We start from the raw sequence: 19,105 nt of genomic DNA, 5'->3' as shown, positions 1-19,105 counted from the left end.
TCGCAGTCAATGATAACTGCTACTATATACATAGGAGTAAACTATCCAAAGTTTCGTTAGAGTAAACCTTCAAAAAATTTTTCTAGCCTATTATTGCGAAAAAGTGGGTGGGCTATAGCCCCTGCTAGCCCAATGGCTGCGCGGTGCCTGGCTCGATGCATATGCTTGATCTAAATGTATTTGAAAAAAGGGTTTATAGCGGCGTCGGGAACCGAACTGACCTCTTTGAATGACAGGGGCAAGTGCAGTTAAGTTTTTCGCTTGTATCATTTGCATCGATCAAAATTTCCGCATTGCATCGACAATAGTGGAGAAAGCCCAGCAAAAACTAGCCAAAAGATAATTCTGCAATGAAAAGACTAATGTAAAAATAGACAAATAAGATTAGAAGATATTTAAATTGATATCGGTATCATCTTGAGAAATTTGAAAGGATTTGAACAAATTTGACAGTATATGATCAGACCATTTGAAGGTTTCATTGAATTTCGCTATACAACAAGACCCTTAATAAAACAGGTTTTTCAAAACCATTATCTTCTTTATACAGCTACAGCTGGCTTGGAACAAATCTTTAAAAAGGGGGACTGAAGGGAATATTTTCCTTGAGAAAATTAAGGGACCCTGGAGAGACCAATATGTAAACAAGGTTGTATTGACTCTTTTAATGCTATCCATGCCATTTTTAACCAGGGGTGTTTTTTAGCCTACATTTCTAACTTTTATCTGTAAATTTCATATATCTGTAGTTCGATCTTCTTCTCTTTCTTAATTTTATATTGTAATTTATTTGATGGCAAAATTATACATACATAAGCATTTGCCCAAACATCAGTGCTATTCTGTGGTTGGATAGATATGAATAACAGGGGAGGACTAATGCTGAAGAAATTGCAATGCAAGGGGGTGGCAAACTACTGCCTGTTTCTAGCATATGAAACTTCTAAATCAAGAGGAGAGGTGGGGTATCAGTTTTTTCTTATGGATTATTTTCATACTTTTCGGGAGAATAATACTATTTTGCATCTTTTCTAGACCCACAGGGCTGTCTTTAACTTGGATCTCTGTAGAAGTGAAAATAAATGATGATTATCTTTTTCTTTAAATCAGTTACGTTGTTCATAGGTAGATTGGACATTAAAGAACATTTGAAATGGTTTAAGCTGTAGAAAAATCTTCAATTTACGTAAAATAAGACACAGATATAAACGTAGGTTAACTTGAAATTTTATCCTGTATTAAAGCAGAGTCAATGATGTCAATTTTCAGGGGGCTTAAGGTAAGTTTCCGGTAAGACTCTTCCTCTTCCACCAAGAAAAAACTTCTCTCGCTACCTTGTCCATCATCTTTGCATTTTTCACTTCCAGTTTCTGTCCACGAGTGGGTGGAAACAAACGATTCGTACCCAGAAACGTACCGGAAAGTTTCAGCCGGCATATTCCGTTCTCGGTACAAACTTTTAAGCTTGTATGCAAGGTCGATAACATCAAGCGGCTTAATTTGCTTGTTCTTTGGTAAATCTACACCTTCAAATGGAGTGTTGCATGGTGCTCTAAGCTTTTTAAGCCTCGTAAGTTTTCTTGGGCTGACATCAACTAGATATCTTGCCATAGAGCTGCTTAAACTCGTACTTATTGTACTTAACTCAAGATTCATTGTATCAGATCTTTGCATTGCTTGCAATTCCTCTTTCTGCCACTGTAAAATTTCATACTTTCGTTTGCCTATCAACTGAGGTAAGGCTGAGAGGCGTTCAATTTCCACGCGTAATGGATTTAACCTTCTTCCAGACATTAGTGTTTCCGTTTCATTCCAAATGAGGCTGTTTGGTGTATTAGCCCTGGCCGTGCTCCCCGACTCATCGCCCTTGTAGCCTCTGCTTTTCAATTTTTCATTAGAAGTTAAATCAGCTTCTCTAGGTTTAGTAGCTTGAGATGATCCAAATATGGCTGGTAAGTGTTGTAAATGGTTCTGTTTCATCTTTTCTAAACTACAGTTACTACACAAAAACGAGCCAAGTATTTCACAGTATGGCTGCAATGCAGCAAAGTCGGTTCCTTGTGGAGCAACATCATCCCTTGGCTTGGTCCACCTAACACATTTCTTTGAGGAATCAAACGATAGTCTGCTGCACTTTGAACACACTGATGTTGGTCTTTCGCTCTTTTCATTGTGCTTTCGAGTCCTTGCAAATTTAACAAGCTTCGATAAAAGACCTTTTTCAAGAGGTCTACTGGAATTTCTTGAGCTCTCCTTCTTGCGTCTTTGGGCCAAAAACTTTGAAGCCATTGGTCCATCATAGTCAAACTCCAATTCCTCGTACAGAAACATAATTGAATCCACAATATCGCTGACTTCAGTCTTCACAAGACTTGATTCACATTGTACATTAACGATATCGATTTGAGCTCGAAACTAAAAATAATAGCCTCAACTAAACAGTATCATGGGCAAAGTTAGCATACGTCAAGATTCGTCTCGATTAACACAATACTTCGATTCTAGCTAAAATGTTATCAAGATTTCACAAATTTAGCATATGTGTAACTTCTTGCCAGCAAAGTGTCGGTTTTGTATCGATCATAGACTATGATCTATAATCAGATAACCATAGACTATGTTCAAATGATTCAAACTTTCTTTGTCCTAAACTTCTATTCGTGATCAAACTATCAATCCAACGTAATCATCGAACAAACACCAAATGATAACTAGTCCAGTTTCTAGTTTATATTGACCTGTTTAATAGTTGGTTGCTCCATTTTTCTACAAAACTTCATCAAAGCTCAAGAACGGTATATACATCGCAAATACTTCACAATAACAGCACGGCGTTCGAATGACAACATCTGAGATCATGATTCGCAATCCGTGTAATATTTATATTTCTACGGCAACCAGCGAAATCAGGTGTGACCGACCCTATTATTCTAGTAATTACTCTTTTTAATCATACAATAACTCGTGTTGCTTCTTTTCGAAACCATACAATTGATACTCGCTCCTCCGCATCAGCATAAATTAAGAGCAATAGACCTTTGCATGATCGGGGCTAGCGACCGTTTCTTTTAATATTTTTTGGGGGGAGGGGCACAGGCCTCCAAAAAATTACAAATATTCTTTCTTCCCAATGAAAATTTCCTTTAGTTACTTTTGTCCTCAAACAATGGCGCCGCCAATAATTCTATCTTTCTTACGACACTGATCACGTAAACTGTATACATTTCAGGGTTTGTGTAGCAGGGTTTCGAGTTTTGGGGGCTTCCTTTCTTTCAAAAAATGTAGGGAGCTGCTTTTCCTAGTGTTTTGAAAAGAAAATTAGATTTTTAGCACCGTTGCAAAAGGGCGAGCCCATGTTTCGTATAGTTTAGACATTGAAAATTGATCTAATGTACAATGTATATTTCAAAGTACTTTTGGGGATTTGTAGGTAATGTTTGCCTAATATCATTCGGTAATATAATATATTATATGATATAATACAACAGGATTAAGTAAATACTTGTTCTCAGCCTGGCATACAATTTTGTCTTTGAAAATTATCAAGTCAATATAATATGCAAATAAGGGGAGGAAGAAGCATTCTTATACCGTCTTTTATTTGCAGCTTTGTTAAGCTGTCTTTGTCGTTACCCAAATTATGACAAAAGACTCAAATGTGCTAAGAAATTTCTTATGCAAATTAACTTAATTGCTTTCTGTTTTTGTTTTGTAGGCAGTAGACCAATCTCCCCTGTTCCCTTGTTTCTTCCGTTCAAGGAGATCGGACCTTTGAGATTTGAATGTCTTTGTATCTGCACCAAGATTAATGAACCGCAAGTCAACCTTGGCAGAGGCAGAAACTTCTGAATTTCGGGTTTATTTTGAAAATGGCAGACAGCATGTAGGGACAGATGGCAAATAAAGGAAATCTTTGTCATTATCCCTAGAAGAAACGCAGAAATTCTGTATTTTCTTGACGGATGTTGCCGTCAGAGGATTATGACATGTGAGTGTAATTATTAAGCATTTTCGTTTAGTAGCAAATTTCCCTTTGAAAGATAATTATTTTGCGCGTATAAATAAGCAGGTAACTTATTTTAAAGCAAAAACAACAAGCTGGCAGCAAAAATAATTGGCATTTTCATTCAGAATCATCAAGCTATGGCTTTCTCACCAGCTAGACAAAACAATTGTGGTGACAACAAGAGAACTTCTTCCTCTCGCGAAAATTTGGCTTCAAGTCATTCAAGCATTCGATCAACTACTTTCTGGTAAAAGTTGTGATTTTACGATCAAGAATGTTCGCTGTCGTTCAGCCAAAGGGAAAGGGGCACGGGGAGCATTTCCCGCCCAGCTAGTATTTTTACCCCTCAGTGCCCGTCCAGAAATTTCAGGATGAAAACGTGTTTTTGTCTAAAAACTAACGGTGTCTTCCCACGTTACTGTCGGAAAAAGTCAGTCTCGACAAAATCTGAGCATTGTTGCTACTCTTGTATATTGTCCGTCTAACTGCAGTCACCTTAGAAAAGTCTATTTCAACTGTATCCTAGTTTGATATTTTTTGAAAACAATAAGATGATAAAAAATACAATAAATAGGCATTCCAGCAATTGTACAAAGAGCCTGGACTGAGAAACATACCCATGAATGTTCAAGGTAATTTTTGAATAAAGAAATTATTGCTAAAATATAAGTTCAAAGTAAAAGAGATGTTGGAAACAAAATTGTTGCTACCCGAGAACATATCATACCACAGAAATCTCGTACGCATTTGGCAGAAATCCTTTTGTTTTCGAGTAAAATCTGTCAAAAGTCCCTAAAAATCCTACTGTTCCAAAAAATCTCATACTCTGTTTGGGAAAAGTGATACACCCCTCGTTGACCCGACAAAAAGGTTAGAATTTGAGGAATTTTGCAAATTTTATACTCTCAATTTGTTTACCTATTCTTATAGACTGGATCTCTCATTTCTGTTTTGCGACGCTTACACTCTAGGGAAAGACGTGAATTAGCTTTTAAAGGGTGTGCCCCCTAAATACCTTATTTTCTACCATGGCCCTTTAACGCACAGGGTCTTTAGTATTTTAGCTATGGCTATGCCATTGTCTGTGATTCGCTTTCAAAGCAGGGTCAAAACTGTTCCGGATAGCAGAGCAAAATCGTCACGGTTCCACAGTGCTAGTGTAAACGGAAGGCCGAACAGCGACAGTTTTGTCACGGTTCCCAACTTGCACGGGACAGTGTAAACGGGGTCTAAGATTGGACCTTGTCACAGAAATTCCTGGTTTCGGTTCGATGTCACTGATTTTGCATGTCGCTATTTACTGATCTTTTTTTTAAAAAATGGACCTCAGATTTGAAACTGTGATCTTGAAATTAGTCATTATAAGAAATGTCATGTCGTTTGGACAGTAAAATCGCGAGATACTATTCAAACATTTGAATGATAAGGCGAATATTTAATTGAAAATAATATATATTTTGAAAAAATTTCAAAACATTTCACTGGAGTAGTATTTTACAGTGAAATGTGATGGTAAATGTTGAAAACTGCGAAATTTGCGACCTGACTTTCCAAACAACATGAAATTCTCTGGACAGACTATTTTCGACATGACGATTTCTATGTACCAATTTGATTTAAATAAACATTACAAACGTTTACTAAAATCCAGGATAATTTGGAAAATTGTTCAGTGACATAAAAATTTGTATGATACAGCCTATTCAAAGCAAAGCTAAGCAGGCATATTTCTTTATTTCAACCCAAATTTAGCATCTGTTTTGTGGTGGCAGTGGAAGCCAGTGAACGTGATTTTTTGATACTCCATTTCACGACCTCTCCTTGGTAGAGCTTCTGTAACAAATGGCAAAAATAGTACAATCAGCCTGGCTGCTTCTTGATTGAAAGTCGTATTGGTACAAGTTTTCTAAATGGCTGCACACAAAAATAGTTTTGTGGCAATTGAGAAAACGTACGCCCCTTTCCCATGACTGGTCTCACTTGCTACGCCCATTACCCTCCCACTCTTTCAGTTAATCCTTACCCTTTTTAAATAGTAATGTAGTTATACCCCAATCTCAAATTATTAACAGCTTGCCCTAAAACAGTTGCCAAGAAATGAAATATTACTTAGTGCCTGATAGTGGCTAACTATCCAGAAAAAACCTTATTCCAGGAAGTGGGTTTGCTAGGTGCACCAGCCCTTGTACTGCCTGGAGAATACCGATTTCTAAGGTCGGTGTCACCACTGGGAACATTTTCCCGACTGATGCACCTGCCCATAAGACGAAAAGGTCTTCGGGAAAAGAATGATAGCCAGATTGGAAGAATAAGCAGACAAAGAAAGAGAGGCGGGTGGGAGGAGACTTAAAAGATTGAACATTGCTGCAGTGGCAAACAACCGTTTACAACATGCATAGACCTTGTAGAGGGGCGTAGCACTCATGCACCCCTTATAAACCTACAAATGTCCCGGATGTCCTAAGTGAAAGCGAGGTTAAAATGATCGCAACAAGGGGGTGATTAACTCTGTTTAAAACAGGGTTCTAAACAACATTTATAAAGGGGTACCAGGCATCTATGATAAATCACGCAATCGCGCGTAAAAAATTGCAAATCACACTTTCACAGTACTAGAAATTCAATTTTACGATCACGCCCCCTAGAAGCTCTCTGATTTTTTAATAACTATCTAATAGTTGTAATTTATTTTTGGCAGAGCCATCAGCATTGGAATCTCTGAATAATTGAGATTGACTCTGGTACCGGAAACCAACACTTTTTGCTTGAAAAAACGAAAGCACTCCATTTCGAAATTCGCTTGCAGCACTCATTTTTACTCAATCACGCCATGTGTAATGCTGATTCAGTGGTCACGCGCCAATTTCTATTCACGCATTCACGCATAATAAAAATTTGTTTCACGAATTAACGCATCGAAAATACGCCGATCACGCAATCATGCCAAAATACCTGGTACTCCCATATAAGGCTGTTTTATAATCAGCATTTCATCAATCCGAAACTCGATTTTTTTCCCTTTTTACGAGTCATCAGGGCCCACAGGTAACTGGTTCTGAACTGGGGCGCAGCAAAGAAAGTTAGTTCTTCTCTTCCCTCTACCCCTACCCTTAGCCGACGCTGTGGCAAAAGTTTCCTAACACTAATTTACTTGCAGATTATGGTTTAATGTTGTAATCTACAGGTTTAACCAATTTGAAGATTTCGGCTAGTTTAAACTCAAATGTAACAAAAAAGTGGGTGGGGCACCCTTGTGGCACAGGCCCTAATCATACGTAAAGGAAATAGTGGGAAACCCACACAATGATGACTTTGATGCAGTTGGCCAGTTTTCGTCGGACATGTAGTAATTTTTGCAAACAATTCATTTTCAGTTTCGCAGAACGTCAAACTTGGTCTACTGATTGGCATTTCAATTTTCATCGCTGCTTTTGTCGTTATAATCGGTTACCTCGTTATCAAATGCTGTTACCAACGCAAGACTCAACTGGAACGCGACAAAAAGGGGTCCTTCAAGAAGCTAGATGAAAAACGCTCGTTCTTCAAAGATGAAGCATTGAAACCGCAATTTGGTGAACAAAAAGAGTTCATTTTCCAGGAAGGGTCATTTAAATCCATAGAGAGTGAAAGCCCCTCCGCAACTCCGCCTCCTTACAATGAAGACCTGCGCAAGCTACGCATCGGTAAATTCGAATTCACACCAACATACTACCACAACCGAAAACGTTTGCAGGTTGTTATTCGTCGTGTAACATGCTACCCAGTTTGCCAAAGCTTGCTCAATGTTGCTTACTTATATATAGTTGCGTGTCTGCTACCAGACAAGAAAGACTTCTTCGAATCAGAGTTGCAGCAAATCAACGAAGATAACCTGGTCGACGAGCTGTGTGAATTTGAAGTCTCGTATTCTGATTTAGACAAAAGGGTCCTCCTTTTCGAAATACACGTCTGTGATAGATTTTCACGACATTTAATGATCAGCGATCTGAAGTATGATCTTCTAAAAAGACCCAGAACAGAGCACGAAGAATCGAGTCTGGAAAAGCTAGATTTTAGAGAACATACTGGAAACGGAGACGTAAGTCGTACTTTAAATTAAATCTGAAGGTAAATAACGGAGATAGTTGAGCATTTTACAGATGGGAATGCCCCCCCCCCCCCTTTGCCTGTAGGACCGCTGGTAGAATATTCGAAAATTATACAATAAACAAAAAGATAATGCTGTTAAGGCTAGTTGTATTGCGAGCTTATTTTGTACGAAAATGGCAACGGAAATTAAATGAGATTTCAGAATAAGCGGGGGTGGGGGTAGATGAAGGGTTTCTATAACTTTTGGAAATCTAAGCAGATACTCGAACGAACAAAACGAAGATAAACTTATATAAATGAGATGTTTAAAAAGTAAAATTTATCGATTCCATGCACGGAAAAAATCTCTCGGTTCATGCATAGAGGGGATTATTGGGGGGGGGGGGGGGTTTAAAGCAAGTTACTGATCACATTTGTTCATTGAATGATGAGAGCGAATTATTTCCATACAGTGCAGTGATTGACTTCACATAATTTATGTTCCGTCCTTCCTTACCAGGATTTGCTGACTGGCCGTTCACATTCGTCACCTGAGATTCTTATCTCACTTTGCTACATGCCTACTTCAGGAAGATTAACATTCGTTGCTCTGAAGGGAAAAAATCTTAAAATTGAAGAAATGGAAACCGGAGGTATGTAAACAATATGAAATTCTTTGTTCAGGCAATTGCGGGTATAAAATGTGAAAGACACTAGACACTTCACCAAATTTATTTGCGTCTCTGTTACTCCACTTAGGTAGGCTTTTTAAGGGACACTTTTAGCAAAACTGCTAACCATGGACGTAGGAATCAGAAAAGCACAGGGGGATGTGCCATCCTACTTTTCAAAACGTACCTTTTTGTAGCTCACAGAGGGGCCCCTTTTGCCCTCCCATTTCCGAAATTTTTTCTGTGTCTATGCTCCTTCCTACCTATTCACGAGGATCTTTAAACCATTTTTACTGCCGAGGCTGCTTTCACAGGCTACAATAGTGCATTTTATTCATTCTTTCTTTCATGGATTATGAAATATGTCTATGCATTGATGTTTTGTCGTGACATGCAGATTTTATGAAAATTGTTGCATTTCAAATTTCAGCCCATGATTCAGCGTCAATTTTTACCATTTTTATGTTTTTATCTCTTATTGAAGATATCTTCTTGAGAATCAGTCTTATCCAAGGGAATCGCACCATGAAAACAGTAACGACAAATGCAGTGCGAAGGAGCACCTCACCTGTATATAATGAGGCATTTGTGTTTCACGTACCTATTGAACGTGTGAAAGAGGCTCAGATACTGATACGGATAATTCTGCGGTCAGAAAACAAGAAAGAGAAGGTCCTTAGTCAAGTTACCATTGGGACAAACTCAGACTCAAATCTTGGCCGAAAACATTGGGAAGCTATGCTGTTATCTGCCCGAAGACCAATTGCTCATTGGCATACGGTTACTGACTTGGAATGAAATAAAATAGAATATCAACTAAAAAAAGAAACTTTGATAAATGGAGCTGAATATTTGAATACCAATTCTAATTAAGCAATTTTTTGCTGAGATCAAATTATACACCCTGCTCATTTTTGGCAATTTTGTGATAACGAGAAATTGATTTTTGGGATTGACAAAAGCATCGAAATAGGGGGTAACATATAGAAGTATTCTCCTTTCTTTCGGTTCCCCTCCAACTCTTAGATAGTTCTGAAATTCCTTATGGGTTGAGTATGGGCGAGAGGGGGGGGGGGGGGGTAATACAGGATGGGGAACATAATCATTAAATCAATTTTTCTGGTATCTTATTTCTTTTGTACTGTTTTTGCCTTTTGTTCGATAATGCGGTTTGACTGAAAGGGTGTCATTGAATTAAGAATAATTAGAAACCTTATATCGTTCTTGTATTTTTTTCTTTGCTTCCTCGTGTAGTTTATCAAAGACCGACAGAATGCATTGCATCTTGTATGCATATTAAGGCCGGGGCTGTTGTCTTTTACCCTTGTTGTCTGATAATAATTGATAACCTTGGGAAAATATTTTTCTGCTACACTTGACTCCCAATACTTTTAGTATAACAACGACATCAAAGTTTAGCAGGGATGACATGTTGCTTCAGCTGGAATGGTACTACCCCCATGCTTTCTATGTTTGGTTTGCTATGATATTATCTCTCGAGGTCTGTGTATGTGTAACTGTTTTTCGGGTTTTCTATAAGTAAAAGTGCTGTCTAGAGTTGTTAAAACAACTGCCTTATGTATGTCTATTATATTTCTTTCTTTAAGTAAAATGAAATATCTTTCAGCATTCTGTCATTATTTGTGTCAATCTTTCTTGATTATGCTAATTCATAAAGTGCATCTGCCTGTAATTAATGTACATTGCAGGGAGGAGGGGGGGGCAAACAACTTTTATAGTAATATAGCGATGACTATATTAAAAATAACTCACAGAGGTAATGTACAAACATGTACAAACTAACTCAGTCATGAGAGAAAGGCTTGTGAGGCAACATGTGCTCATTTTCAAACTCAGTACATATTCGCATTGCAAATTGTTCCTCGACTCGATCTGTAAACGTATTTGTTTGGGAACCCTCTAGGATATATGGGGCCAGGCCCCCTCTCTCTTCCCTCTACTCGCCCCCCTGATTGCCCTGATTCCTGAGTTTTTGTCTGGAAAGCCTTTTTTTCACGAAAGCGCTAATATCGATTTTACTGACAGCATGCAACCATAGCGTTGTTATTCACTGCTACATTTGAATGCATCGGAATCAAACATATTTCAATGACGTTAAAATTTCATAAATACACAAACTTCCACCTCAACAAATTTCCCTGTGTTTTGGACAAAATTCATGCCATGCTTTTGAAAAAGTGGGAATTCGAAACCACCTCTCTCTCGAAAATAATCCCACTTTGAGCTCCCCTCTCTCCTCTTTCTCTCCTCTCTCTCCTCTCTCCCCTCTCTCCCCTCTCTCTCCTATCTCTCCTCCCTCCACTCGCTATCCTTTCTTCCCCTCTCCCTTTTCATATACAACTTGTAGAATAATTTACTGTATTTTCTAACAGTTTGATAATCAATCAAAAGGAGGTCGAAGTGAGCTTGAATAAGCCTGGAGCAACTACAAATCGAAAGCTCAGCCCTCTCAAAACAATAGAAAGATTCTATCAAGGTTTGATTAATATTTTCGGGTTTCGTCATCTTGACACATTTAGCCAGTAAATCATCTGGAAAATACGAGCTGATGTTAAACGAAATGTACTTTTTGGCTAAGAAGCACTGTATAAGCGTGCTCTGTTATCATTTCCACGTCGTTTTCTTAAGTTTCGTTCATTTCTAAGCTTAATCATAATTGTTTTGCACCATAGAGATAGGATAATATTGTTTTGATCTCTATGTTTTGCATTACTTCCACAGATCTCTATGTTTTGATCTCTATGGAAACATATAGATCTCTCTGTTTTGCACACTTTTTACGTCAACTTACATCGTTACCTTGGTAACATTACGCATATAGATAGTAATATTACTGACTACGGAGAACCTCGTATTACAGTATTATTTGAAGAATTCCTCTATTGCTTGACTCAGTTTATGGATACAAAACTAGCATTAATCCTTTGTTATATTATTATCTTGTGTTTCCGCTTATATAGAGAGCAAATAATTTCACCGGTAATGTCTGTTCTTTGTACAAGGAACTATTGGCATAAATGTATATTGCACATCCGTTCTACAATTGAACGATTCACTCCATTATACAAGCTTAGTCTAGTACTCTGGCATAATATCCACCAGGAAACATTTCTACAAAGTTCCATTTTTTAACTGCCTGGGAAAATTCACTTATTTGTTCCAAATTCATTGAAGGGAGCTTGAATTGATAATCGTTTATCTGCCCCTCTGTGCCTTAATGAATATCTCAGAAACCATCCACATGATTATTTTGATTTTCAGCATTAACCTACGTATTTACAAAGATGACAAACTTTCTAAAATAATAATGATGTTAAATAATAATAATAATAGGAAAACATTCTCTACTTTTTAGTACATTATGGCACAACTGTGACCTAAATTTCTAATCATTATAGCCCTACTATATTGCAACCAATTGGCACATCGGTGTCAATTTTGGTTAATATGTGGAAGTAATGCACTCGTACCATTTCTGGGTCTCTTTTTATGTCACTTAAACGTCGGTGCAATGCTTCACTACTTCCAAACTTGTATCTTTGGACAGTTGTAGTCAAAATGTTGGACCAAAATGTACTTTTCCTACGTTTTGTTCCAAGTGGCGTTCTGTTTGTCACAAGTTGCTTGGAAGGGGTACATGTAGCTTGGACACTAAACTTTCTTTAAAAAACTTTTATATAAGGGTAGTTGCTGCGTGGTAATCTTTAGCAAATTTCATGCCACTGTTACCACACTGAATTTCCTATCTTTCTACAACACAAAATGTAAATTTGCTTTTCACTTCACAATAAGAGCGCAATCCAAAGATTTTATGTAAAATGACAATAAATTCTACTAATAATTTTCACAGTGATTCATTATGTATGAAAATTAATTGATTCCAATCTTTGTTGTCCACTGATAATTTCCTAGATCAGTGGCGTTTAGTTCTTCGAAATTACGATTTTCTGTTACGGCAATGGTAAACGAGGTCACATCTTTTTGATAACGAGATCAATAAAAAATTGCTTCGAAATATGAATTGAAAAAAGAAAAATTGAAAAATCACCAAGACTGCGGATAAAGAAAATGGACTTTATTGGCAAAGAAATTGAGGATATTAAAGGCAGGTTAAAGAATATGGTAGACTGTGCAGCAATTATTGGTTGCAACAGACAGCTCATACAAATAAAGCTTGTGTAAGTTTCACTGCTTACTCGGTTATACCGGTTGTTTAGGCCTATTTTTCCGATTTTTCCCGAATGTGTTAAAAAATTTTTCAACAAGCGATAAAGTAATTAGCGTTGTTTCCCTTCCACAAGAACCTACACTCTTCATTGTACGAAGCATACTCAATAATTTTATTTAACTGTTTTGATTTAGAAAACGGACCAAATTTGAGGGCATGAACACTTCAAGTCTTAATCGATATTTGATAAAAAAGGCTGTAATGTAACAGTAAAATGATACCCTAGAAAAGAAATAAAAACAGTACCGTACCCTCTTTTTATTTTTTTTCAAACTAATTTTAATTGAATGGAAAGTTTGGCACTTTTTCTTGATCTCATGTATGTACAATTTGGGATCTTTCATAGCAAGTTATTAAATCACCTCCATCACACGCCTTAAACTGTCTAGGGGTGCGAAATGCCACACTTCTGCTAATTCATTCCCAGGAAGGCCTGAGGTTAAATCAATAAACCCACAGCAGGAATACAAACTGTATTTGTATTTTTCTAGCACGGGATATTTTTAAGGATACTGAAAAGCTGTGCTCATCAAACAGCAACCTGGTCCTTCCTCTCAATGGGACTACACCAAGATATCTATGAGTGAAGTTTTCTTATGTCGGGGGCTCAAACCACAGACTTTTGGATCTGTAGTTACCACCCTAATCACTGGGCCCTCCTCACACCGAAAGTCTTGTTGATCATGATGTGCTTTATCATGGGTGGTATTTTCTGTTGATTTAAAACAATTTTGTAAATATGTTTAATTTGTCACTTTAATACATAGGACAGAAACATACCTTACTCAAATGATTTTTTCCAAATCTTCTGATTTTAGCAAAACTCCACACAGACAATTGCTTTGTCAATTCCAGTTTCCTGAAAATTATCCAGATAACCCAATCATCATTGAACTGAAAAGCAATTTATTTGAAGTTAAAGTTCTGTGTTTACTGAGTGAAAGATGTGATGTAGAGGCAAAAAAATTAGTTGGCAGGGCTCAGGTAAATTTTTCTAATACATGTTTAATATATAAAACATACATGTTCATGATCTTTGTTTTTTTCGCTAGATATGCTTGTTGCCAGTGTTATTCCTAAGTTACAGAATGCTTCTCTTGGAAGCTAATTGTTAGGGGGACCTTTTGAGGGTCCAAAAACTATAGAATATTTAATTAAATATCAATAAACAGTCATTGTACCATTCAAGAAAGCTTGCATCTTAATAACAAGATATTAAAAAAATACCCCCAGCAGTGTGCGAGAGTAACATCTCAATGCACATAATAGATGGAAAATGTAATAAGCATCAATGCTTTGGCCAAAGTCTGAGTCTCTTGTGCCTATAATATCTTGATTTATTCAATGAATTTCCCTGGGGAAGGGCCTGGCTGTAGTATTTTGTAATGTTCATAGCTGAGTCATGATCATAGCTTTATCATCCTGACCCGACTATACCTGGTATTACCATTGTATTGATGTTGAAAAGTATAGGATTCCTCATCATAAATATGAACAGTAAAGTGACAAGCCCTGTCATTAATGCAAATAGCTTTTGGTAGATGTCTGAATAGTTATAGCATGTAACACCTGTGATTGGTGTTGTGGTGTCACATGGTAACATGTTTGTGCATTCTCTTTTATCAAGATGTAGGAAGAATTTCACAAGTTGGGGCACATGTAGGCAACAAAGGGGCACCCCTGTGAGCTGCAGAAAGTGCTTCACCTTTGTTTCTGAAAAGCAGGGGGTAAGAACCCCTTGTCCCTCTTGTGCCCCCAATTTCTATGTCTTTTTCTGTAACAGATTCTAGAGATTCTGGTTTTTAAATTAAATACTGTATTATTTAGGTAATTTCCATGACAAAATTCATATCAAAGTTTCTGGATGATAACCCCTTAATGGTTTGTTCAGAAGAAGTATCATACATAAAGAAGTCGTTAGTTGACAGTCAAGATGACCTGAAAATAAAGCAAAAATCTGGTGTTCTTAGGTATAAAATATGTCAAGACAGGTAAGACAACAGGGGAAATCTCATTATGTCAACCTTTTGAGTAAATTTCATTAACTTTTTAAAGTGTATATTGTGAAGTTGATGAGATTTTTTTAAAATTTCCAGTACCAAGGATCTAGCGCCATATGTTCATTGATTAACAGAGAGTGAATGATAATGAATATATAGTGAAGACCCATATTGGCATGTAAAAGGAGCATTGCAATGTTTAGGAGTTTTGGAAGTAACTAAAAATGAAAAAGTCATTTTCTTTAGTACCATAAATCCTCGAATAAGCGCCTATGCTTGTTTAATTTTTGAGCCTCAAAGCGGGGCCATATTTTCTATTTTAGTGGATGCGAAGACAAATGAGTCAAATAGGGAATTTAAACATAAAAAAAAAGATAGTTGAAATAAATATATTTGAGAGTGTGTTAAACACGTTCTATTGCCATGGATGGGGGCTTATTTAAGTAGGGCGCTTCTTTGAGGGGCTGCTTATTCGAGGATCCTCAGTACTGGCAAAAATTGCTCAGCTTTTTAAAGATATATTTCATAGTTTAAGAACCATTCAAACTGTAAATCAATTCTTAAGCCCACGGCAAAGGCTCTTGTATCTAATGTCATTTTAAGCTTTACTTGATGTCATGCACTTCTGTTCAGTTTTTTTAAAAGTTAACGTTTATGTTGATATCAGTTTACAAGTTCAAATTTTAATGCTTGTCACCAGCTTTGTGCATCTTTGAGATACATCCTAGAAAATTTGTTTGCTTTTAGATATTTCCTAGATGTGAAAGTAACAGTTCCAGAATTTTATCCAACAGATTGTGTAAGGTATGCGTGGTTGTATTTTTCAGCTCATGCTATGAGTTTGTTACTTGATTCAACCACTTTGAGTGTTTGTAATCTTGTGCCAAAAATTTAAACAAAAAGCATAATTTGAAAGACTGGTGACCTGAAATTGGTTCCCTTCATGTTGGAAATAAAGGCAGTATTCAGCTAGGTGTCAAGAAACAAAATATTTATCCTTTATGCCTTACATTCAAACTGCAAAATAGATAAATGCTTGTTTAAAGGTCAAAGATAAACCTAATCAGAAACCCTCTATCCAAAGCATAATTTGAATTTGCGCCAGAGCCAAGACTGTTTTGATATTGTTTAAAATCACCTTTAATTATAATTTGTATTGCAGTTTCATGACAGCCTAAATTCCAAATTTTCTTCTCTTACAGGGTTGAAAATAAAAGCTGCAATTTCCCAACATTTTTAGAGACACATTTTATGGCAGAAAGTATTGAAATAGCAAGAAGATGTGTGGAGCCACCTCTGAAAAAGGACCCAAAGTATGTACTATAATTTTTTGTCAATTGTTCATCGGTAAGCCTTGGCCAAATGACTGGTCTTTTTACTGAACATTTAACCAAACAATGAACTTAACTTGTTTGCAGAATTTTTACTCGATGTGTGAACTTTGTTCAGGCATTTGGCTAGGTCTATAGGAATCAATCTTATTGACAGACATATATCATTATATTAGAAAGTTAATTGTGATATTAGGAAAAAGGTACTGTATCATGTGATAAATACAATCATTGTATTTACAGAATGTCACTTTTTCATTGTATGGTATTGCTAATTAAAGAAAAAATATCTATGCTTGGGAGTGCCATTGACCATTTTTTCTTTCCAGTTCAGAAACCCCCATTAGACACCCTGAGAAGATATGATCTAGTTATTCTGTATGAAACAATTGAAGTCTTAGATAATTTGCAAACTATACTGAAATTATTTTCTTTCATTTTGAAAGTTAAATATTGAGGTTTTTAATATTTAAATCACTTTAATTTGCCGTAGAGCACCACCTTTTCAACCTGCACCATCATTAAAGCCAGTTGTATCGTATCTTGTTAAAGACTGCATAAAAAAGTTCCCTGGTGGTATTTGCAAACTTTGTGGTAAACGTGCTCTTCCTAAAAACCCTGAGGTAAGCAGTGCTTGCTAAATTTTTAATTATACTTTTGGGAAGTGACAGCTAAGTAGTTACAATGGCAAAATAGAGTTAACTACTTTACACAAATTATTCTTTGGCATTGGAATCAGTTATAAATTTTTCTTGCAATCGAAATGTAATATATTGCTCCTGATTCAAAGTATAAGATAAAGCTCTCTGTTCTGCTCACAGTTGCAATTTTCCCTTTGTGAATCATACAAGGTTAAGTGCTACAAAAGTGTATGTATATAAGCCTGATTTGTTTGATAAAGAGACTTCTAGAATCTGGACAAGAAGTAATGTGTTTGTTCTTCAGAACAATGAATAGCCCTGGTGTCACAAATATAATTTTGAGCGTTTCACAATTTTAATTACCTTATTTAATTATAATTCATAATTTGAAGAGTTGTGTCATTATGGCAATCAACTCTTATTTACAACTTACACCTGTTTTTGGCATTGAACATTGTATATAGATGAGTAAACAGTTGTATTTATTAATCTGTGTATCACATGTTTGAACAAATGCTTGCATAGACAATGTTGCAAAAATACACATATAGACAATGGACAGTGTACAAGATTTCCAACATAAACAAAATGATTTACAGATAAGACAGTATAATTTCACCCAAAGGTTGGCAAGATTTTCATGTCGTAATTTGCCGTCCTTCTCCCCTCCCCCTCCATATGCTTAAAAAACATTGCAGCATTCATTTTACAAGTTAAAGCTGGGTTCTTAAGAAAGCCCTGTACAAAAGTTGTTTTTAGTAAACTCCTTGGAAACTTTAAATAGGGAACTATACACAATAATTTTCAGCTCAAATTAATTTTTCTTATGTAAGCTATTATGATAATAAATAATTTTTATTAAATACACCAAGGACTATCCTGAAAACCCAGATGATGAAAAAGGGGTCGTTTGGATTTATTGCAATCATATTTACCATCTTGGCTGCATGGACGCCTATATGAAAACACCACCATTTACAGGTGAGTTTGTACAATTACAGTTTCTTGAGACTAGCCACAGATCAGCTAGAGTGACCATAACAATCTGACTTGATTCCTCTACAGAAAATTTTGTAAAATCAGATAACACTGTGGCTTTCCAGAATTGATTTGAAACTTCTGTGATATTTAAAAAAAAATTGCGGACAACGCAAGGGGACATGCTAGCAAATAACTAATGCCAATTAACAAAATGAAAACCTTTTCTGGAGATCGTCGAAGCCATGAGAATTAATAGAATTAAGCCATGAGAATGTTAAAGTCACAATAGGGCTTGAAATCGGCGAAGAAATTAAAATGTTCTGATGTGTATTTGAATCGCAAGGAAAGTAATGTGTCAATATTTTGTACAGGTGGGAAAAAATGCATCGAATGTGGAAAGGTTGTTTATCACGATAGGTGGAATATAAGTCCAAAACTGGCTGAAGAACGTTGGGCACATCAAGAGGCAAGGAAACGTGAAATTGATGAGGTCGCAGACTTTTTAGATTTAATGTAGAATCTTGCTATTTTGTGTGAATACCTGTACATTCAAATGAATTTAGGATAACAATTATTTGTAATTGTGTGTCCCTATTTGTAAATTCTTAAGATCTATTGATCAACAAGACCTAATTTTCGAGAATATCAAGGAGAGGGAATTAGGTAAGCGAAGTCCTAAACATGGTTTACCAAACGGAATAATTACACCTTACTACTATGATTTGTCGACGAAATATATCTACGTAATCGATAAAGATTCATTTTATACTATCCACATTTAACAAGACTCACTTTGGTAACAAAACTGACTTAATTAAACTGATTTTATTGTATTCAGAATCATGTAATGCTAACTGTATATTTTGTAACAAGTCTCGATTAAGGTGAGCCAAAAGGATTTTTGGCCGACCTAATAACAATGATAAAAGAGAGTTTTTCAAGGCGAAGCGAACAAACCGTTTTGTATCACTTTGTTATGTTTCTATTGTGCATGTCCAATATCATTTTTTGTATCCTGTACTATGCTTGTATTGCCAGCTTTCAATTAGGTCGAAATTTTGCAAGAAATTGAGGGAGCTAAATGACAGATGGAAACAATTTTTATAGTGATAAAAATATAGAATAGCTTTGGAAAGCATTTCAAGACATTCTTAAGCG

The 19,105-nt window shown here is 36.3% G+C and overlaps 2 protein-coding genes across 2 annotated transcripts; both read left to right on the top strand.

The window, feature by feature from the left end:
* Nucleotides 1-3,745: 3,745 nt before the first annotated feature.
* LOC135696705 (synaptotagmin-10) lies at nt 3,746-10,374 on the top strand. Its single transcript, XM_065216191.2, has 4 exons — nt 3,746-3,988; nt 7,381-8,084; nt 8,595-8,727; nt 9,230-10,374. Exons 1-4 carry the CDS (start codon nt 3,982-3,984, stop codon nt 9,541-9,543), a joined length of 1,158 nt encoding a protein of 385 aa, XP_065072263.2. The 5' UTR covers nt 3,746-3,981; the 3' UTR covers nt 9,544-10,374.
* Nucleotides 10,375-12,754: 2,380 nt separating this feature from the next.
* LOC135696715 (uncharacterized) lies at nt 12,755-18,894 on the top strand. The gene is made up of 8 exons (XM_065216202.2): nt 12,755-12,944; nt 13,813-13,978; nt 14,822-14,985; nt 15,742-15,798; nt 16,197-16,307; nt 16,819-16,948; nt 17,839-17,947; nt 18,319-18,894. Exons 1-8 carry the CDS (start codon nt 12,835-12,837, stop codon nt 18,462-18,464), a joined length of 993 nt encoding a protein of 330 aa, XP_065072274.2. The 5' UTR covers nt 12,755-12,834; the 3' UTR covers nt 18,465-18,894.
* The last annotated feature ends 211 nt before the right edge of the window (nt 18,895-19,105 follow it).

This window comes from Rhopilema esculentum, chromosome 17 (assembly GCF_057945365.1).
Source record: "Rhopilema esculentum isolate cy_ngs chromosome 17, ASM5794536v1, whole genome shotgun sequence".
Lineage (NCBI taxonomy): Eukaryota > Metazoa > Cnidaria > Scyphozoa > Rhizostomeae > Rhizostomatidae > Rhopilema > Rhopilema esculentum.
The sequence above is the reverse complement of the archived record's forward strand: the minus strand, read 5'-3'. Positions and strand labels throughout refer to the sequence as shown.